At 34.4% G+C, this 19,065-nt stretch overlaps 2 protein-coding genes across 8 annotated transcripts; both read right to left on the bottom strand.

Moving 5' to 3' along the window:
* Positions 1-1,288: 1,288 nt before the first annotated feature.
* On the bottom strand, positions 1,289-8,528 carry LOC101213210 (transcription factor TGA2). 5 transcript variants are annotated; one of them, XM_031887726.1, is made up of 10 exons: positions 8,251-8,528; positions 6,198-6,329; positions 5,401-5,552; positions 5,125-5,199; positions 4,970-5,029; positions 4,030-4,107; positions 3,858-3,909; positions 3,177-3,448; positions 2,388-2,636; positions 1,289-1,727 (listed from the first exon to the last, which is right to left on the bottom strand). In XM_031887726.1, the coding sequence occupies exons 3-10, from the start codon at positions 5,467-5,469 to the stop codon at positions 1,581-1,583; spliced, it is 1,002 nt and encodes a 333-aa protein (XP_031743586.1). In that variant the 5' UTR covers positions 5,470-5,552; positions 6,198-6,329; positions 8,251-8,528; the 3' UTR covers positions 1,289-1,580. The 5 variants fall into 5 exon arrangements, with proteins under 5 accessions (XP_031743586.1, XP_011657460.1, XP_011657458.1 ...); XM_011659158.2 differs by having other exon boundaries at positions 6,198-6,321; XM_011659156.2 differs by having other exon boundaries at positions 5,401-5,546; positions 8,251-8,525.
* Positions 8,529-10,156: 1,628 nt separating this feature from the next.
* On the bottom strand, positions 10,157-18,506 carry LOC101221241 (nudix hydrolase 16, mitochondrial). 3 transcript variants are annotated; one of them, XM_011659153.2, is made up of 4 exons: positions 18,052-18,506; positions 16,310-16,424; positions 15,978-16,061; positions 10,157-10,820 (listed from the first exon to the last, which is right to left on the bottom strand). In XM_011659153.2, the coding sequence occupies exons 1-4, from the start codon at positions 18,120-18,122 to the stop codon at positions 10,569-10,571; spliced, it is 522 nt and encodes a 173-aa protein (XP_011657455.1). In that variant the 5' UTR covers positions 18,123-18,506; the 3' UTR covers positions 10,157-10,568. The 3 variants fall into 3 exon arrangements, with proteins under 3 accessions (XP_011657455.1, XP_011657456.1, XP_031743632.1); XM_011659154.2 differs by having other exon boundaries at positions 18,082-18,506; XM_031887772.1 differs by lacking the exon at positions 18,052-18,506 and adding an exon at positions 16,852-17,611.
* Positions 18,507-19,065: the final 559 nt, after the last annotated feature.

Here is a 19,065-nt window from a genome sequence, read left to right as displayed (position 1 = left end):
CTTATGTTGTGTGTCTATAGAAAAAATTTATTAATATTTAGGTCGATAATTTCGTGCCGATCATCTCTTTATGACAACAAAAAAAAATTCTAAAATAACTTCGAATAATTTGAATTAAAAAGCAATATTGATAAAGAAGGAATTCAAACATACTGATATGCCTATTGGCTATTTAAATATCAAACTAATTGGAATTTAAATTAATCAATTTGTGATTACAAAGTTGAGTTTTGTATAATCTAATAAATTTCTTTGTCATTTTAAAATCTTTTAGAATCACAAAATTGTTGGTCTTTGTAAATAAGGTCGTTGATATTTTAAAGAACAAAATTGGGTGGAAAGAGCCTCACAATTTCTGGGTAGATTAGTAGAAAATTCTTTGGAATTTATTTGCATTTTCTTTAGAAATGAATGGGTCAACAGTCAAAAAGCATGTTTTCTTTTCAATCTTTTATCACTTTATCTAACCCTAATTCATGGGTGTGAAGCTAATATTTGTAAATACCAATATCATCATGTTTATTCTTTTCTATTTTTAATAGACTATAAATTTTTTTAATATTTTCAAAAGTTTACTTTTCGATTGGTGGGTGAGATTAATCTCCAATCAAGCATTCATGCCTAAATAATACTAACCGTTCGTATGTAGTTTAATTTGAAAACAAGGGGTTGTAAAAAGATTAAAGTGTTTTATAAACGTTTAAAATAGCTTTAAAAATACTTTTAAAGTCTATTTTAAAAATATTTCTAAAGCTATTTTAGAAGGTCTGTATCAAGAGAGTTTGAATAAGAATGACTATTTTTGAAAAACACGTTTTTTTTCTTCTAATAAATCAATGAAGAAAAAACTGGGTGTTGATGGTTGATAATAAAAGCAAGTTGTCGAGGCTTGAGTTCATTCTTGTGGGCATATCTCTTCCCTTAGTAGGGCTCTTGAAAATGTGGAGAGTTTTCACTCAATAATTAGGAATGAAATAGCATTATTAAGAATACAAAATCTCAAGAGATAAAATGGAGAAAGGGTGATTTGGTTATTTAACATTTCCAATTATGACAAGGTTGTTAATGATGAAATATTGAATTAAATCATCCTAAATTGAAAAGAATAGAGGAATGTAGTTAACCTAATGCTTGTTCATATCTTAACTGATCTATTGATTCCTTTATTGAGTGGAGGAGCTTTTTTCAAACAATAAAATCAGGAGACAAGGCAATAAATGATTAAGACATAACACCTAACAAATGACAATAAACGATAAGATTAACGTGTGGTCACGACGATTTGGTATTATGATTCAAAGAGCACTTAATTGGGTTGGTTTTGTAGAACTATTATTAATTTACTTGAGAAACAATGGAAGTTTGAGTTAGTTTGTATCAATATTTATACAGATGTGACAAGAACACCTAAAATACCAAATTACAAACAAATTATTCTTCGTGACAGATCTCAGTTCCAAGAAGAAAGGCAGGCATTGCCAATGAATTGATACAAAATGGGTGTTACCTTAACTGCTCCTTTCATGTCTCTGCAGTGTCACCAAAACTAGCTTTTGGTTAAACTAAACAGAGAAGTTGTTTTACTCTCTGGGACGAGCAAGCCAGAGCGAACTAAGAGCACGTAGTCTGGAGAAGTAGTCATGTATGGCAAGAAGTGCACGAGCAGACTGACGAGTTGTCAATATTCGGTGCATTTGTTGAAGTGTCTGTTGTCGTAGATTGTCAGCCTGGAATTTGAGAACACTAAACTTGTTAAATTTCATATGAAAATTGTCATTTTAGGTCAACAGCAGATTGGCATTATTACTAAGGTTGTACAGAACAACAAATGAGACAAATAAATAGGAAAAATACCTTTTTTCACCACTACATTTTGGATCTAAATTTTGTTTCATTGCTAGGCTTCAAAATATTACATTTTTAGGCTCTTCAATTTAATCCTCAAGTTTCAAAATGTTACAATTTTACCTTTGAAGTTCGAGTTTTGTTTCAATTTGGTCCCTAGATTCAAATTTTACACTTTTAACCTTGATGTTGAAACTTAGGGACCAAATGGAACCTAGACCCACAACCTAAGAACCAAAAAGGTAATTTTTCCAAAATCAAATCATTTCAAAAGTGATCCATTAAGATCAACCAAATCATGGATCACAAACAAGTTTTTTGAGCTCAACAATTTGCAGAAGTGTGAGATTGAACCATCAATCAACCTTTGGAATATAAATTAGTGTTTTATCCACTAGCATATTGGTAACACAAACGAGTTATCTACTTGTTAATACGGAGCAATGGCTCTTACTTAGTATTGAGTGGGGTTTAGGCAAAATGGAAAGCAAGAAAAAGGTAAACATAAATATAACATATATATATATTGTTGAAAGGCTTACTTGGCGTATAAAGCCCTCGAGGGTCCCGAGTTTACCCATGGCCATGGCCATTTGACCCATGTAGTTTGCGACATTCCCTGACGAACCAGAGGAACCGAGAGCTCCACTCGACAATGTCTCTGCCAGGGACTGTTGCAAGGCCTCCATCCCTTGTGATAATGCATCTTCTGCCTGCTGTGATGATTGCTGCAAGTTTGTGATTCCCACCAACTGCTGCTCCGTTAGAGGCTCCAGTTGATTTACAAGAAGCTGCAATCGGAGTATAATGTTAATGTCTTAATGAGAAGAGCCGTGATAGCTTTTAGAAGCATGAAGAAAATAGAAAAATGCTCAGATGAAGAACACAAAACATAAAGAACAATATCATTCTCAAGGAGAGTCATAAAATAACCAGAATTGAAAGAAAGGCACGGTGTATCTTTCTAATATTGGTTTTAATAGTTGAAACGACATTATAACATAACCATATCCACAAATCCTTCCATTGCTTTCTTGTAAGATAGCCTTAGAAATCCATCTCTCTAACCACGACGGTCCACATTAGCATATTTTGCCACCACCGTCCCAGTTTTTTGCTTAGAAACGATTTCATTAACGAATGAAATAATCCAAAAAAATACAAAAGGGCCCTATTCAAGGGAGTACAAAAGGCGTTTCCAATTTGCAACCAGAAAAGATAAACAGTGATCACCGAGGGGAAGTAAAACTTTACACCAAAAGAGAGCATTGAAAATGGATAAATCTAGCACATATTTTGCTCTTTATATAGAGAGAGAAAGCATTAGTTACCTTTAAGAGCTCGGATGAACAAAAACCCCCAAGCCAAAGAAAACATCTTTCTGCAGGTGTTTTCCACATGCCTGATAATAAATGGAAAACGTCAGCCTTTGCTGCATTTCCCTTGAGTCTAAAGAGCTCATCATAATGAACCAAGATGCCATCGACAACAATACGCAATTCTGGGTCACTTGCATGTGAGTTAACAGCTGATCTCAATTCGTTCAGTTGACGATTGTGATCTTCAAGCCATCGGGCATATTCTACATCAAATGCCATGGCCCCTGCAAAAAAGATAGTAATGAAGCCACCAGTTCATGTTGCAGCAAAGAAGAGGACCAGATTAGAGGGGAAAATCACAAACACTTATTCTATTCTTTAAACAGATAATGAGTACAAATTCTTGAACATGCATTTTTTTTAACAAGGAACAATGCTTTATCATTCTTCCTTCTTCCCTCTTTTCTCATCTTCATTGACGGCCATCTCAACCAAACATTTCAGGATGTGACAGGCAGCAAATTGAAGAAAAGCTTGAGCTAATTGGTTTAATGTAGTTTTTACACTTCAAATTGACAGATCTTGACAAAACAGAAGCTGACATCTACAGAATTAGAACCTTCTAAACAATAAATTTTTAAAGTTAACTAAACAGAGAGGAAAGACAAATATTAGGAATGTGAGATGGAATACCATTTCCACTCATTGAATGGGTCTGGTCACCCGAGCTTGATATGAAAATTCCCTACGAAGAGATATGAAAAAGATGAGCATGGTGAAACACAAGTGCAGTAACTCGAAGAGAGTAAACAATACAAAACAGACGATGAGAATATCGTGATGTTCACTTGATGAAAAATATAACCTGTTGTCGTGCTCGCTGAAGCTCCTGCTCAAGTTGTGTCAACTTTAATCGACTGCTTTCTAGTTGTTGAACATATGCCTGCATGTGGATGCAACTCAATAGGGAAATTCATAATAAACAGGGAATACATGCAACCAAATTAGAAGGAAACTGCATGTATACGTTGATGCAAGATGGACAGAACTTTAAAAACGAAGGTTCATAGATCCCAAAGAAATCCATGCCATTCAACGAACCTACTCCACATCACAGAACATCTACCAACAGAATCCTCCTTTCTATCTCAAAGAAGAAAAATGTTCTATCAATAAAAGTGGCCCTTTTCATTGATTCATTAGGGTTTTGTTTGCAATGTATCCATACCAAACCATGTCATTATTTAAAAATTTATCCAGTTGCTTACACCTAAGTTTATAAGCATTTTGGTGAAAGCATGCTACAAGGAGAAAAATAACACACTTTACTGGATGGATGAGGACTACACTAAGCTGTTGATTGATATTTGTATACCTGAGAAAAGAGAGTAAAACTAGCATAAAATATCATGGGAAATGCCATCAGCCAATTAGCATCCACTTCAAAGGAATAACATCAAATCGAAATGTTAAACATATATCACGAAGATACAATTGAACTAAGTTACTAAACTACAATAGTGTTTAAAGGTCTAAAAGAGGGACCATAGTGATGTAAGGTGTTTGGTCCTTGATGAGGTTTCATGTTTCTCTTTGGACTTCAATTTCAAAAATTTTATAATTATTTTCTAGGTGACATCTTAGTTAGAAACCCTTTCTTTAGTAGGGTTTTCGTGGGCCTGGTTCTTTTTTACCCTTGTGTTGTTTCACTTTTTCTTAGTTAAATTCGTTTCTAAAATATAAAAAAAAAAAGGAAAGAAAGAAAAACTACGATAATGAAATGAAGTAAAAAATTTAAGCCATACCTTTTTCCTCAAACGGCTTTTCCTTGCAGCCTCACGATTTTGTGCTAGCCGGCGAAGAGTCTGCAGGTGATTGTTGCATTGGTTAGTGAAATATCATCAATACATATTTTGATGAACTCAATAATTAATAGGAAAAGCTATCCAAAGATTAAAACCTTCTGATCAGTTTTATCCTTTGATCTGTCACTAGAATCAGAAGCCATGGTAAGAGCAAGTTGGCCTCTATCAGGCTGCAAAATAAAAGGAATTTAGATTAGAAACGACAACAATCAAATTTTCATCAACAAGAGAACAAAAATTATCCAGGCCTGCGTCTCATAAAAGGAATTCTATATTGAAAGCCTGACAATTAAAATATCATATGAACAAAAAATACACTGGGGAGTGAGTATGAAGGGGCTGGGTGAAGTAAATGTGAAGCAGTACATTACCCTCCCGCTTTTTTCATCTGTGTCCCCATCTGTTGAGATATCAGTCCTGGGACTGCCCTCAGTAGCCATGGAAGCCCTTTTCTTGTTTATATATTACCAATCAATATGGCAACCCAATGTGATAGAACCCTATGATGAACCAAGCTCTGAAACTCACACAAAAAGTGGATTTATCAGCTCAATCTAGTGAACCTGTACACGACTATGGAGTTCTGTCAATCAACCTAACAATAATAAACTAAAACAAAAGTTCCCTTAGCTTTTAATTTGGGAGATAACTTCTTCCCTATGGATTTTTGTACTCATTTTGATCTACATATAAAATATACCTAATTTATATTTTCTAAAAGATTTGAAACTTCAGTCACTTGGACTATCTCGGCCTTGGCCATACATAACTATGTCTTCTTTTTCTTTTTCTTTTTCTTTTTAAAAAAACATTTCTAGGCTTTCATCATCTCATTTCGAGCACAGAGCATCTCAGCAAGTCAGCATCAGATTACACTATACACAGAAATAGTGATTAACATCTACTTCCATCATAAGTTGAGAAACCACATATTTGCATTCCTGAATAGAAAAATACTTTTCTGAACAGCTTCCACAGAAGCCAAAGATTGGTATGTAGTTAATTTGATTGCACTCTTCCTGGCGTGGTATAATTCATTAGGTTTCTAGAAATAATAGATTGTATAAAGAATAAAGAAATAAGGATGAAGAAAAATTTTATAAAACCCAGAACACAATAGTCCTAATCCCAGTTCACTAAGCAATGCTAGATATCAAGAGAAGCTTACACTAAACAAATCCCCATGAACGGATGAAGAACCACTTGCTTTAATAGCTTCCTCTAAAGGATGGCCACTTGATTTCTCACATGTCCCAAATCAGAAATGTGAGAAGAGTGTATTGACCGTCTTCCTGCGCAACTAAGAGTAACAACCGATCAATTTGCGAAATTATCCATCTGATCTTAATTGATCTTCAATGGCATCTTTTGAAGAATCTTTGGGGGGGGAGAGGTGTCTTTTTAAAATTTTAAAAGATTGCTTTCATGCTTTGAGGCATAGACTCATACTGGTTTTATGTGATTGCCTGAATATAATTATTTTTAATTGAAATTACCTTTGCGTAGACTACTTGGGGAGATTACTCACCTTCATTTCCTTTGAATTTTTTTTCATAGTTAAAATATGTCATGTGGCCACAGAATGCTTAAATATAACATAGGTTGTATAAACCCACCTCAAATAGGCCCACTCCATAAAGACAATATGAAACAGATGACCTAACGGGAATATGACAGGAGTCAACAAAATGCTTTATAAAAAACATGTATTGTATAAAACTTATGTTGCTCAAATGGTCAACTCCATTTAAACAATTGAAAAAAGTTAAAAAGAAAACATTAACCAAGGCAAGGAAAACATAAGCGAATGATATGCCTCCAATACCCAAGTAGAGATGTACATTAAAAAAGGGAAGGAAAAAGGCACGATGGGGATTCGTCGTACTAAATAATTATTGGTAACTATTGTAACAGAAGGAGAGAGTGGGGTAAGTCAGTAGAGGAATCACATGAGTGCGCCTACAATGTCACTCTCAGCTTCAGATTTTGGAATCTAATTGTTAGGATAGCTTCTGCCATCTCTCGGATTAAGCTGGTTTATATCAGTCAATTGGACCTATAGATGAGATTACTTTGTCCATGAGGATAGGACAAAAATTGAAGAAGTGGTTCCTAAGAATTTTTGGGAAGTTGAGGAACTTAAAATCACAAGAGAAATGTAAAATCAGGTCAGGTTTGAAATACCCAAAAAAAAAAACGTTAGACCAAAGTTGCAGTATCCTTCATATATAAAAAAAGCAGTAAACATAAAAATTGAACTTGAAACAAGTTATGAGACGACCATAAGCTTTGAAATTTCTCTCACAAAATATAAAAACTGTTCCAATATAAGAAGGACTCCATCAAACAAAGAAGTATGGGGAATCCTCCCGCCTTCCAAAATTGCAGGCGAAAAGACCCTTCAACTATCAGTAATTATAAAAAGAAAAGACAAAATGAAGCTGCTATACAACAATTTAACCTGAATAACCCATCGAGAGGCCAAAAAATTCAATCTAGGATAATATGGCATCTCTATGCTTAGCATACACCAACTTTCAAATTATCTTCTAACCTCATTCCCTGAAGAACATCCAAAACTGCATTGGCCCATAATAGTTTACCTTCACCAATAAAATAACAACTAAGCCAAACGAACTACGGTGACATAACATACACACAGGGAAGAGAACTGATCAACTAAAGAAAAACACAGATCCACTCCAAATATTACTCCAGCTATCACAGGACTACCAGAGTCATCTAAACAAGAACACCAATCATTCAAATCTCAGGTTCCACAGAAACAAAATCCAGTACTAACAAAAAGATAAGCAGATGCCAGGAACGACTATTGAACTACAGAACGAACGAATTCTCAACCAGTAATCACATCGAAGCAACCCAAGAAACTCAAGAAACCAAATGATTAAAAAGAATGAATCCGCTAAATTGTCAACGGGGCTACAAAAAGAACCAAATTTCACACCGACCCATTAAACTCAGTGACTATATTAACCCAAAGAAAGCAGTGACCACCCGCGATTCCCCAAAACACTACAAGTCAAATAGAAGTAATTTCATCACTGTGGGAAACCCAGATATCCAAAACAACCAACCAGTGTATGATGTAAGTTTGGCAAACACCGAAATGGCCAAAATCAGCTAAAATTTGTAGCTCACTGAATTAAAAACCTACTTCAAAACTTGGTGATGATTACTCGTTTCTTCCTGAAACTCACCTGGGTAACTAACGAAGACGAAAATGCAACTGGGTCTTTACTGAAATTTGTGTGGATGAATGGTAAGAGCGTATTGAGGGGGGTTGTTCAAGGCCACGCCAATCTCTAGACGAACCGTTGTGGAGAAAGTTTTCCACTTTCCAAGGACTAATTGTCTGCAATTACTGTTTTTTCTTTTGTATATATATATTTGAAGGATTAGCCCCTTTTGACGTGAGTTGTCTTTTAGCCTTCAAAAGGCCTTTTATCTTTCTCTCTTTTTTTTTTTTTACTTCGAATTCGACGACGGTGTCAGAAAGGCGAAATTCAGAAATAGTGCGACGCCAATTTGACGAAGAGTCTCCAATTTTGGGTTTCCTCCTCTTTAGTTTATTTGTCAGTAAATGAGCAGAGTAATCAAATCTGCCGCTAAGTGTTTGATTCGCCATTTAGAGAAGAACATCAAATATGATATGACCAGTTCTCATAGTTCTAAATTGTTCTTCCCATTTCAACCAAAATTTAACTTCATTAGAAAGTTTAATTAAAGTGATGTCTTTTATCCTTTCTTTAAATTAAAATTTGTTTTTTAATTTGTTTATTTAGAAAAGTTATTTTAAATTACAAAATCATTTAAAATATTTACAAATATTATGTACCATTTTTTTTTGTCTTAATTAAATACTATTTTATTATACTGATTAATTATTGTTTTAGTCAACTCATTTTAAAAGTTTTGAAATAAATATATTTTAATATGATATGGAACCAGTTTGAAAGTTTAATTTGTTCTTAAATTTTAAAGAAAAATAGATTTAAGTTAGATGAATTGATGTCCAATCTATTATTTTTAAGAATTAGGTTAGCCAGCCAAAGAATGTGCAAAAGTTTTCATTTTTAGATTTTACAAAGCACTTAATGGTAACACAATCAACTTCTTAGATTAAAAAACTTGGAAATTCATGGATATATCATAGATGAGTCTTAGTGTATTGGATATTGAAAAGATATTAATAGAATAAAACAAGAATAGTTCATTCTTACTTCAAACTATTATCGATTCATTGGGAGTGAGATCAATTAAAAATCTTGATACGAACATGCAATTTTAAAATATAAATTTTCTTTAAAAAAAATATCACTATAGCTATTTTTTTCTATTTAATTATATGAAAAATCAAAATTTTGTAATTGCATCTTTATTTAGAACAAGTATAATAAAAGAAGTTTTTGAGGGGTCTTTTTTCTATAAATTATCTATGGTTATCGAACATTATTAGATATTTGTATTTTTTTACTGAACTGAAACTCTAACGTTATAATTTCAATAATAATTTTATTCCATCATTGCATTTAAAAAAAGAAGTGAATGACAAGATTGAACGGTAAATTTCTCAATATTTAAAATGCACAAATTTAATCTATAAATATAAATTACCCTAAAGCATAGCTTAGTAACCAAAATATTATATTAATTTTTTTAGGATAGTATACCTCTCCTCATTTTCTCATTTTCACAGTTGCACTCAATCTATCACTCCATCCAAGGAGGGTGCTCTTATCTTGGTTTTTTTCATAATTATTTGATATTAATTGCTAGTCTAACTATAGTTTCAAAAAAAAATCTTTTTTTTTCTTTTATTTTGTTGGAAATGATGTGCTTTTGAATTAGATCAATAAAAACAAATGAAGTGGGTAGCAACCAGCCCAGAATAAAGCTTTTAACCCTTTGTTTGAATTAAAAAAAATGTATAAACTCATAACAAAACTTGCTTTATAAAACATAAACATAAAAAAATACAATCTAAGTGAGAGCTATAGAAAAGTACAATGAAAAAATAGAGAAGCAAAAGAGGGTAAAAATTTGCTCCTTTGTCGAGCTTGATTTCATCTTTTTCAAGATGAATTAAGCTCTTACACTGGTTTAGAATGACTTGTCAATCTATTTAGTTGGAAGAGAAAAATCAATCAACCACCAATTTACCTTTGACAACTTTCTGACTTCATATTCCTCCAATATACCATATTAAATCATGGCATGTAATTCATCACACTTGTAAATGAATAAGAAAATTTGAAATACATTTGTAAATCAATGGAAGCTTGACCAAGTGCTTATATAAGGATTGAATTCCCTCCAAATTAAAAACATAAGGGTTAAATGTATAAATGAGCAACCAAAAACATTGCCTTTGTAATCCTCAGTGTTAGTTCTACTATTTGATTCTTCATGATTGGTTGAGGATGGGAAAAGAGACTCGAAAACAATCCTCTAGATGTTCGTTGGCATGCACGATACTTCGTAATGCGCATACATTGCACGGATATGAAGCTTTAAGTTATTCATCACTAGTATTTTCTGCATGCCATTTGTTAAAACCAATGACAAGGGCATCCGTCATCCATGCATGCCTGCATTTTTCAATTGCCTCAGGTATGGTCACCCAACTTCTGTTTCTTGTGTTCTGCTCCGGCCAGCACTCAAGCTCCTCAGTGACAAGTAATGCATACATTGCAGCTCTACACAATCCATCTGGACTAAACTCATCTTGCTGTGTTTTACTCTTGAAATGATAGTCTCCCAAGAAACCCTGTCAACCATAATTTTAGCACAAAAAGCTAGGTTGAAAAAATAATAATAATAAGTTGTGCATCTCCTCATACTCATACAGAATGATTCTCATTTAATAACTTCAACAACATTTGAAAGTACTTTTGTTATCAATTAGAAATGGGAATAGATTTGTCCCTATGGCCGGTCCGGGTCATTACCATACGGTCGAATGATGTTTTAAAGTGAGAAATTAATAATGGAAAGGATTTAAAAGATAATGGAAAGGATTTAAAAGTAGATTTAATACATAACCTTAGATATCATTTAGAAATGGGAAATTTATTTGTCCCCATGTGGTCTTTAGACCAAATTTGTTGTTTCTTGGCTTGGAGTATAATTAAGAAAAAAAAAACAAACTAAATAGGTTTTTCCCACTTTTTCTAGGAGAAAAAAGAAACAATGGACATTTTTACCTATTCACAAAAATGTATATAACATGCCTTATAGTCTCCAGTTTGGAAATTTAGTTAACATAAATAAACCCAAAACATTTAAAACATTCTATGAAACTAGTTAAAGTCAAAAGTTCTATTTGTACCTTGGCGGTCATCTTTAACTCATTCATTCTTATCCATTTTCAAAACTCCCATAAATAAGATCATGCTTTTGCAGCTTTCTTCCGTGACAAAAAATTATTTCAACAAACAAAATAGATATTGAAAAGAGGAGAGGGGAAGACAATGCATTTGGAATATCCCAAACTGACATGTTTTGCAAATAATGGCAAATAATGTGAGTGATCCAATCAATTGAGCTTATTGGATGACACTTATTCATCATCATCAAACAATCTATATAGTTTTCAGGTTTTCACAGAGAAAATCTGAAAGTACACAAAATAGCTAGGGGAGAACAAAAAAAGGAAAAAGATAATCAAACAACCATATTTAGGTGAACATGTTCCATCACTTTTGTTATGTGTGGATCAAAAAGTGCTGGTGCGATTAGTCAACGTGTACATAGCCTGGCCCGGACAGTCACAAATATAAAAAAGGTCATGAATTTTGTAATCACATAAGAGTGTACTCATAGAGCTGCAAGAAAATCAATAAATATTACTATCCTATAGTGATAAACTTATCTACTAAATCTTACTATCCTATAGAGATAAACTTATCTACTATTTCTTTCCGGTCAAACCAAAAAAAGTAAATAACTTTTCAACCTTCATAGTTTAGCCAAACATTTTCCTTAATGAGAAAATAGCTCTCCAATTCTCAATTGTATTTATTCATATCTACGTGCCACGATTAATAGGCTCAATATCCTCGTGTACGTCGACTTCATCATAGGCTCAAGATCCTCTTGTACGTCTACAAGTTTTTTAGGCATTAGACTAATTCAGAGGCATTCCTAGGAAGCCTGGGAAGCAAAGTAGTAGTCATCAGTCCTTCCAAATCTAAATCTAAATCTAAATTGAATGCTTGTCCTTCTATGATGCTTTTCCTGGGTAGGGATCAAAAACAAGCGAAAGCTGTCGTACTATTGGGTGTATGAGTTATCCTTTTGGTTCTCTAAAAAACAGATTCTTCCAAGCAACTTCAAAACTCACTCTCCAATGCTTCCTTTTTCTTCAATTTTGAATTTCTGACGCCTTTGCAACAGCAACGGTCGGATCCTCCATTTCCAAATAGAAAAGGTCCACCCCTCCTCACGAAATTGAGGTTATACAAACTTTCTGCTGACTCATTTATTATTATTTTGTCCTTGAGGGTTTATTATGTTTCAAGTGACATGGATAAGCATTCCCAAATCCTCATATTTTATACCAGAGCAGCAGAGGTTTCACTTATCAATATCACCCCTCCTTGGGTTCATTGTTATATGCCTTTGAATTCAAAGACATCTCACTCACTTTATGGTTTTTGTCAGCTACGCATTTAGGCAGTTTGTCTGTCTCATTGAAGTTTAACAGGCCAGTGACTTCTTTATAATATAAACAAAACTCCAAGGACAGCCAACCACTTTTCCAACATTGAAGAGTCTCGCATGAGAGAAGACTACAGTTTGGTGGACTTGAAAACCTCTCCTCCTTCCCGAAGGAATAAGATGAGAAATTGTTTACTTGATTTTAATGGTTGCTTCCATTAACTATTTCAGGTAATCTTTCCTAGCATACTTCCCAGAGCTTCCACCCTCTTCCCTAATATTATTTAAAGGCTCTATTTAACAGGAGGTTTCTAATCTTGATCCAACATCTTTATGTAGGCAACATATGTCAACCTTCCCATGATATCGTTCATTCTAAGCCACAGTTACCCAAGGTAAACCATCCCTCATTTGATAACTGCCTAGGTTCATCATTTAAAGCATAAGAAGAGGTGGTTTATAATTTTACATAGATGAAAAGGGTAACATAACAAGGGCTCGCTAACTCTTGAGAAGTGTTAAGAGAATCTTGTGTCAGTCACCAGGGAAGCCTTACCTAGTTATCACAATAGTTTCTGTATGCCTTTTATTTATTGTTCGACTTATTGTTGGATTGGTAACACTTCTTTCCCCTAGGACTTGACTCCCCCACAGTTTTTTCGACTCTCAGGCCAACAAAATCTCTCTCCATAAAGCGCGTCTAGAATACCATTGAGGATTTCTCGGAAACTTGGTTTAGAGAAGAACATTTTTATAAAAAGATATTGAAGAATAAACTCCTAGCAAACAAGCTGCACGAGATTTTCCCAACCGTCTCTACTGACCAGGTTGATTTGGCCTTCAGATCCTGCTAGTTCCTTTTACTTCCACACTCGTATTATTGATCTGATCTTCAGATCTATTCATTCTTCACAAAAAGATTTGCCATAAAAAATGCCTAAAAGGAAGTTAAATTCTTCACGTGGGAACTCAACTAGCAAGGATAAACACGCTGAAATGATAAGCTAGAAAGGCAGCTCTCGAATTTCCCCTCATGCCAGGATGGTCCACTCTATAAAGAACTTGGAGTAGCAAGGTAAATCTTCCCCCCATGTTCCTTTGCATGAAGGTTTGGGCTTTTTTCAATTCGAGGCACTGCTTTTTAAAAAAAGATATGATGGATCAGCAGACGCACCCAGACATCTCCACTATGTGGACACTCCCTTAGTGCCCTCATCACTCCCAAACAAAAATTGAGGCACTAGCTAGTTGAAACACTCTTATAGTCAATTGGTATAGTTTTTTTCTTGATTCTCATAAGCAAATATTTTCCTCTCTTGGGTGAGCATTGACTGGGAGAGAATGAGAGACAATGTACGTCCACACCAAAAAGTTCCAAAGGAAGGGAAAGAAGACCAAGACCAGAAGAAATTTGATGGAAACCAGAAGCTAAAGAAAATTTTACTTTTATTGATAATAGATTCAAATATGAATCTAGGTTACACACCCTAATTCGATCACAAACAAAACTCAAACCCTCTTCTGTTAACCTATCTCTCAAGGAAGAACAGAAAACTTTTCTTCAAAATCTCTAACTAACTTTCCCGCCCAATACTTGTTCTTTCTTTATACTAACATAACTCACACGTGTCATTCTACACACGTGCCACTACCCTTCTTCCCTCTCCTACTATATTGATACAGTATCGGAGGTCTATCAAAATTTTCAACTCACTTGTCTAGCATAAAAAATAATATCAAATTAATTTAGTTTGCCAAGTCAGCAAACTAGTAACTACTAACAAAAGGTCTAAAAGTAACCCTTTTGAAATCTCGAAGACCAAATAGACATTGAGATAACCAAAATATGTTTTTTTCTAAAAATAATGGTAAAAATATTAGAAAGGGTACTCAACTTAGTGGTATTAATATCATGAATTAATGGGAATACATTCATTCACTTTTCCATCTTCCTTTTAAGTGTTATAGAAGCCCAAAGAAAGAGCAGTTCAATCATTCTCCTTCCAGAGAAAAATCAGACCAGCCCGAGTTATGCTAGCCTTAGAGATGGATAGTAACGAACTTTGATATGTCATTCATAACTGATAACCCTTATAATTTGTGCCGAGATACCCCAATCATATATAAGATTTTATCAATCCAAAGAAGGACTCAGAGTTCTTTGTTGCTTTTCCCATTAGAAACTTCTGGTCAGATGTAAACACAAACACATTAAATTAATCACCAATAAGCCAGCAAACCCTAAACTTGAAAAATCAAGATATAGCCACACTCGTGATTGAAACTCACAAAATATCTATGATTATACAAACCCCTAGGCTTAACCACCCTTGGACATAGACTTGGCGCAATAAATACTGTTACATTAAATTAAAGCAAATTGCAAGTTCCATCATATGGCTCACAGAACTACCATTGAAATGTCAAAATATCTATGCTTCCACTAAATATCAAAATATCAAGTCTACGTCTACCCTTGGACATGGGCATAGACTTGGTGACAATTAATCACCAACCGTATTATGGTTCCACTACATTTATGATTGAAACTCACAAAATGTCTATGATTATTCAAACTCCCAGGCTTAACCACCCTTGGACATAGACTTGGCGACAATAAATACTGTTAGATTAGATTAAAGCAAATTGCAAGTTCCATCATAAGACTCATGAAACCACCATTGAAATATCAAATGGTTAGCCAGGAAGTCCATGAGGTAATAGTTCAAAGGAACAAAAGGTTTATAGAAGCGTCTATTAAAACTTATCGTGTTTAACTAGAAAGATATAAGAGTATATAAGTGTTCCATCTTATAGTAGTTCCTCACATGTATTCAAGGAACAAACGATTATGGTGTGTCATGTCTAACTTTCTCATTTGCTAAAGTAAAAGTTATCGGTAGCCTTAGTTTCTTATCAGCAAAAAACCCGATAACTTCAGTCTTTATCCTAACTATATCTATTCTACTAATGAGAAGTTAGCAGCAATCACTACTCCTTCACAACAACAAAAACAATCCAAAGAAAAAGAAACTAGTTGCATAGTCCTACAGAAAGTTATTAAAAAAGATACACCATGCACCCCACCCCTCAACACTCTCAAGCACTCCCATTTCAATCAAGTATTCTTTATATATGTTAGATGGAAAGACCTTCAATTTTCACCAAAAGCAATGAGAAGAGAGCTATCACTACCATGCAGTACCATCAAACTTTTAAAGTTCAAGAAAAATCATTGTAAATGTTAATTAAAGTAATATTTCACCATAAGTTCACCACGAACACCCGCTTCTTCAATAGCTTCCCTTACAGCAGCCTCCTCCACTGTCTCGTCATTCTCCCAGCCTCCCTTTTAGAGAAAATGCTGATGTTAGAGATAAAATAAGCTATATACACTTTCTACATATGAGGGAAGCAGAAAAGCAGAAGTTCAACCTTAAGTTCCCAACACAGAAATGTTGCAAACTATGAGATAATTTGTACGGTCAAAATCAAATCAAATCTGTGTAATCCCACTCTGCATTTTCTTTAAGTAAAACTCATTTTGAAATAAATAATAAGTTCTGAGAAAGTCAATGGAGGGCAATAATTTCATACCTTTGGGAACAAAAGGCCCGGTCCACTAGGTGTGTCAATCATAAGCACCTCCACTACTTTATCTGAAATTTCATCACTACTGCCATCGGAACTTCTATACCTAAAAGGAATACACCTACAAAAGAATAGCAATAGCATCAGCAGATAATGCAGGAGGGGCATTCCTACAATACGTTAACCTCTAGGCTAGACGTGAAAGTTATCATACAGGAATCAACTGCATTTCATTAGTTTAAAATAAAAAATGAACTTCATGAATTGTGGAAAATATTCAACATCAAAGCAGATGTGCGGAAGCAACCATGGAGCATAATAACGCTAAACACTGAGTTAAATTCCAAATGAACCATCACTTATTAACTACAAGAAAGTACTAAAAAAAAAAGTAGAAGCGAGAATGATGAGTTGTGAATAATATACATAGGAAATGGACAGGAGCAGCACCAGAGTACAGAATGCAAAACGGAAATAGAGATCAATTTCAAATGAGCAGTGACTTAGGCAACAATAAATAGTAGAAGTATAAAAGAGAATGATGCTACCAAACAAGCTCAAAGAGCATGATGCTATTCCAATTCCAGTTATACAGATTTATTCTCTGCATTTCCCACATCATTTCTACATTGCAAAGACAAGATGAAGAGAGGAGAAATTACTTTTAATTTTGAGGACACATATAAAAAGCCAACTTTGCATCAAGTCATCAAGAATGCAATACACTTTAGGCAAAAGACAACGCACTTATCTTAAAAAATCATGAATAAGCTACCCTATATATTGCTGTGTGTGGTGACAGTTAAAGAACACATTATGTTTCCAGGCCAATGCATTACAGACTTCCTGGACTACTTGTGTCCAATCCAGTTGATGCCTGTCCAACATTATCTGACAGAGCCCTCCACCATAACAACCACTAATTTGTCAGCAAAGTACATTGTTTGACAAATATATACCCAACCACGCATGAAAATCTGGCAGAACTTCTACTCTAAGGTTCGGTTCACTGAAAAACTCAAACTTCTGCTGCCCTATAGGAGTTTAGGTCAAATCTAAAACAACTAAAAAGTTCCTAAAAGTATCACATGACCTAATTGACCCCACTGGATCTCACTAAAAGTCTGAAATATAATGGAAGTAAAAGTCAAAGAATCTGCCACAGTAACACAACTTGAAAAACATAGGTAAAATTGCTTAGGCCACTGCTCTCTGCAAAATTCTCCTTAGTTTCTGTGGAAGTTGGAAAGAAGGCGGTAGTTTATCATCATCCTTGCGATGACTTACTACCATTTTAGAATTTGTTTGAAGCCAAACAGAATCAAAAACATAGAAATAAAGCCTCACCAAACCTTAGAACTCAAGAACGCATTTTTGTTCAAGTACCAAATCAACCAATCAAATTCCTAGTATTACACCTCATGTATCAAGAAATTCTCCATTCGAAATCCAAATATCTCCAAACCCTTAATCTCTAAAAGCATCCGCCAACGAATCACCAACCATCACAATACCCCAAACAACGACCACAGTGAAAACCAAAGCAGTCAATTTTCCATTAAGTAGTCAAAAAAAAAAAAAAAACGCAATAACAATAACGACAACCTCATTTTCACCAAACGTCAACAAGAATGGTCCACGAAAACGACTAAGAAGCCACAAGATACACAAAGATTACAAAAAAAAAAAAAAAAAAAAAAAAACCCCATCAAATCGCTAAAGTCTACAAATCATTGGTGGGAATGTACCCAGCAATAAGGCGACAACCGGCATCGTACCGCTGCTGATGCCGTCCAGTGCGGGCCACCAAATCAGACATGCTAAAGAACTATATATATATAAAATATATATATATATATATATATATATGAAAACTAAAGTCCGTGGAGTTGAGAATACAAAATCCTGCACATTGCTAGAGCAGGGGAGAGATTCCGGCAATGTCCATTTCTTTCAGAATGGACGGTTGAAGAGGAAGTGGAAGTCCATGGAAGAGAAAGGTGATGAATGAGGGATTGTTAGGGCAAGAAAGGAGAGAAACCCAGATGGAGAAGGTTGTGTTTGCGGGTGAAGCGGATCTGGCGGTGGGTCAAAACAGAGGATGGGGGGAAGGGGGATTTGGGATTTGATGGTGAGAGAGAGAGAGAGAGAGAGAGAGAGAGAGAGAGAGAGAGAGAGAACAGTGGGTCCGCTTTTGGGAGAATCCGGTGGAATCAGCACCAAGGAAATATATATGGAGGGAGGGGGAGATGACCGTTGAGATCAACGGGTAAGGGCAAAATGGTCAAATCATTAGGGTGTATTTTGTTGAATGGAAATGCGATAAATTTGGGGTTCAATTTGATGGCGGGGTTGGTTTGGTTTCCAAAGATTTGAAGCAGTCATTTCTCGTGCGCTGTAAAAACCTACCCTTCTTTCCCTTCTTTTTTCTCCTTTTTCACAATTTGCAAAGTGGTCCTTACACTATTATACATTATTTAATACCCTTCAAACTTTCAATAATAACAATTACATCTCATAATATCATACCTAACTCTAAATTAGACTCACATTAAATTAAATTAATATTTTCTCTTATTACACCTCAGTGTTTATCATATTTATAGATAATTTTAGATATTTTGTTACTTAAAATAATTTTTTAACATCAAATTCTTACATATATATATATAAAATCACCCCAATTTTTAATTTTAAATAAGTAAAAATACCCAATTTTTAATTTTAAAAAATTAAGAATATAATTGTAACTATCATAATAT

The sequence above is a fragment of the Cucumis sativus genome, chromosome 6 (assembly GCF_000004075.3).
Source record: "Cucumis sativus cultivar 9930 chromosome 6, Cucumber_9930_V3, whole genome shotgun sequence".
Taxonomy (NCBI): domain Eukaryota; kingdom Viridiplantae; phylum Streptophyta; class Magnoliopsida; order Cucurbitales; family Cucurbitaceae; genus Cucumis; species Cucumis sativus.
The sequence above is the reverse complement of the archived record's forward strand: the minus strand, read 5'-3'. Positions and strand labels throughout refer to the sequence as shown.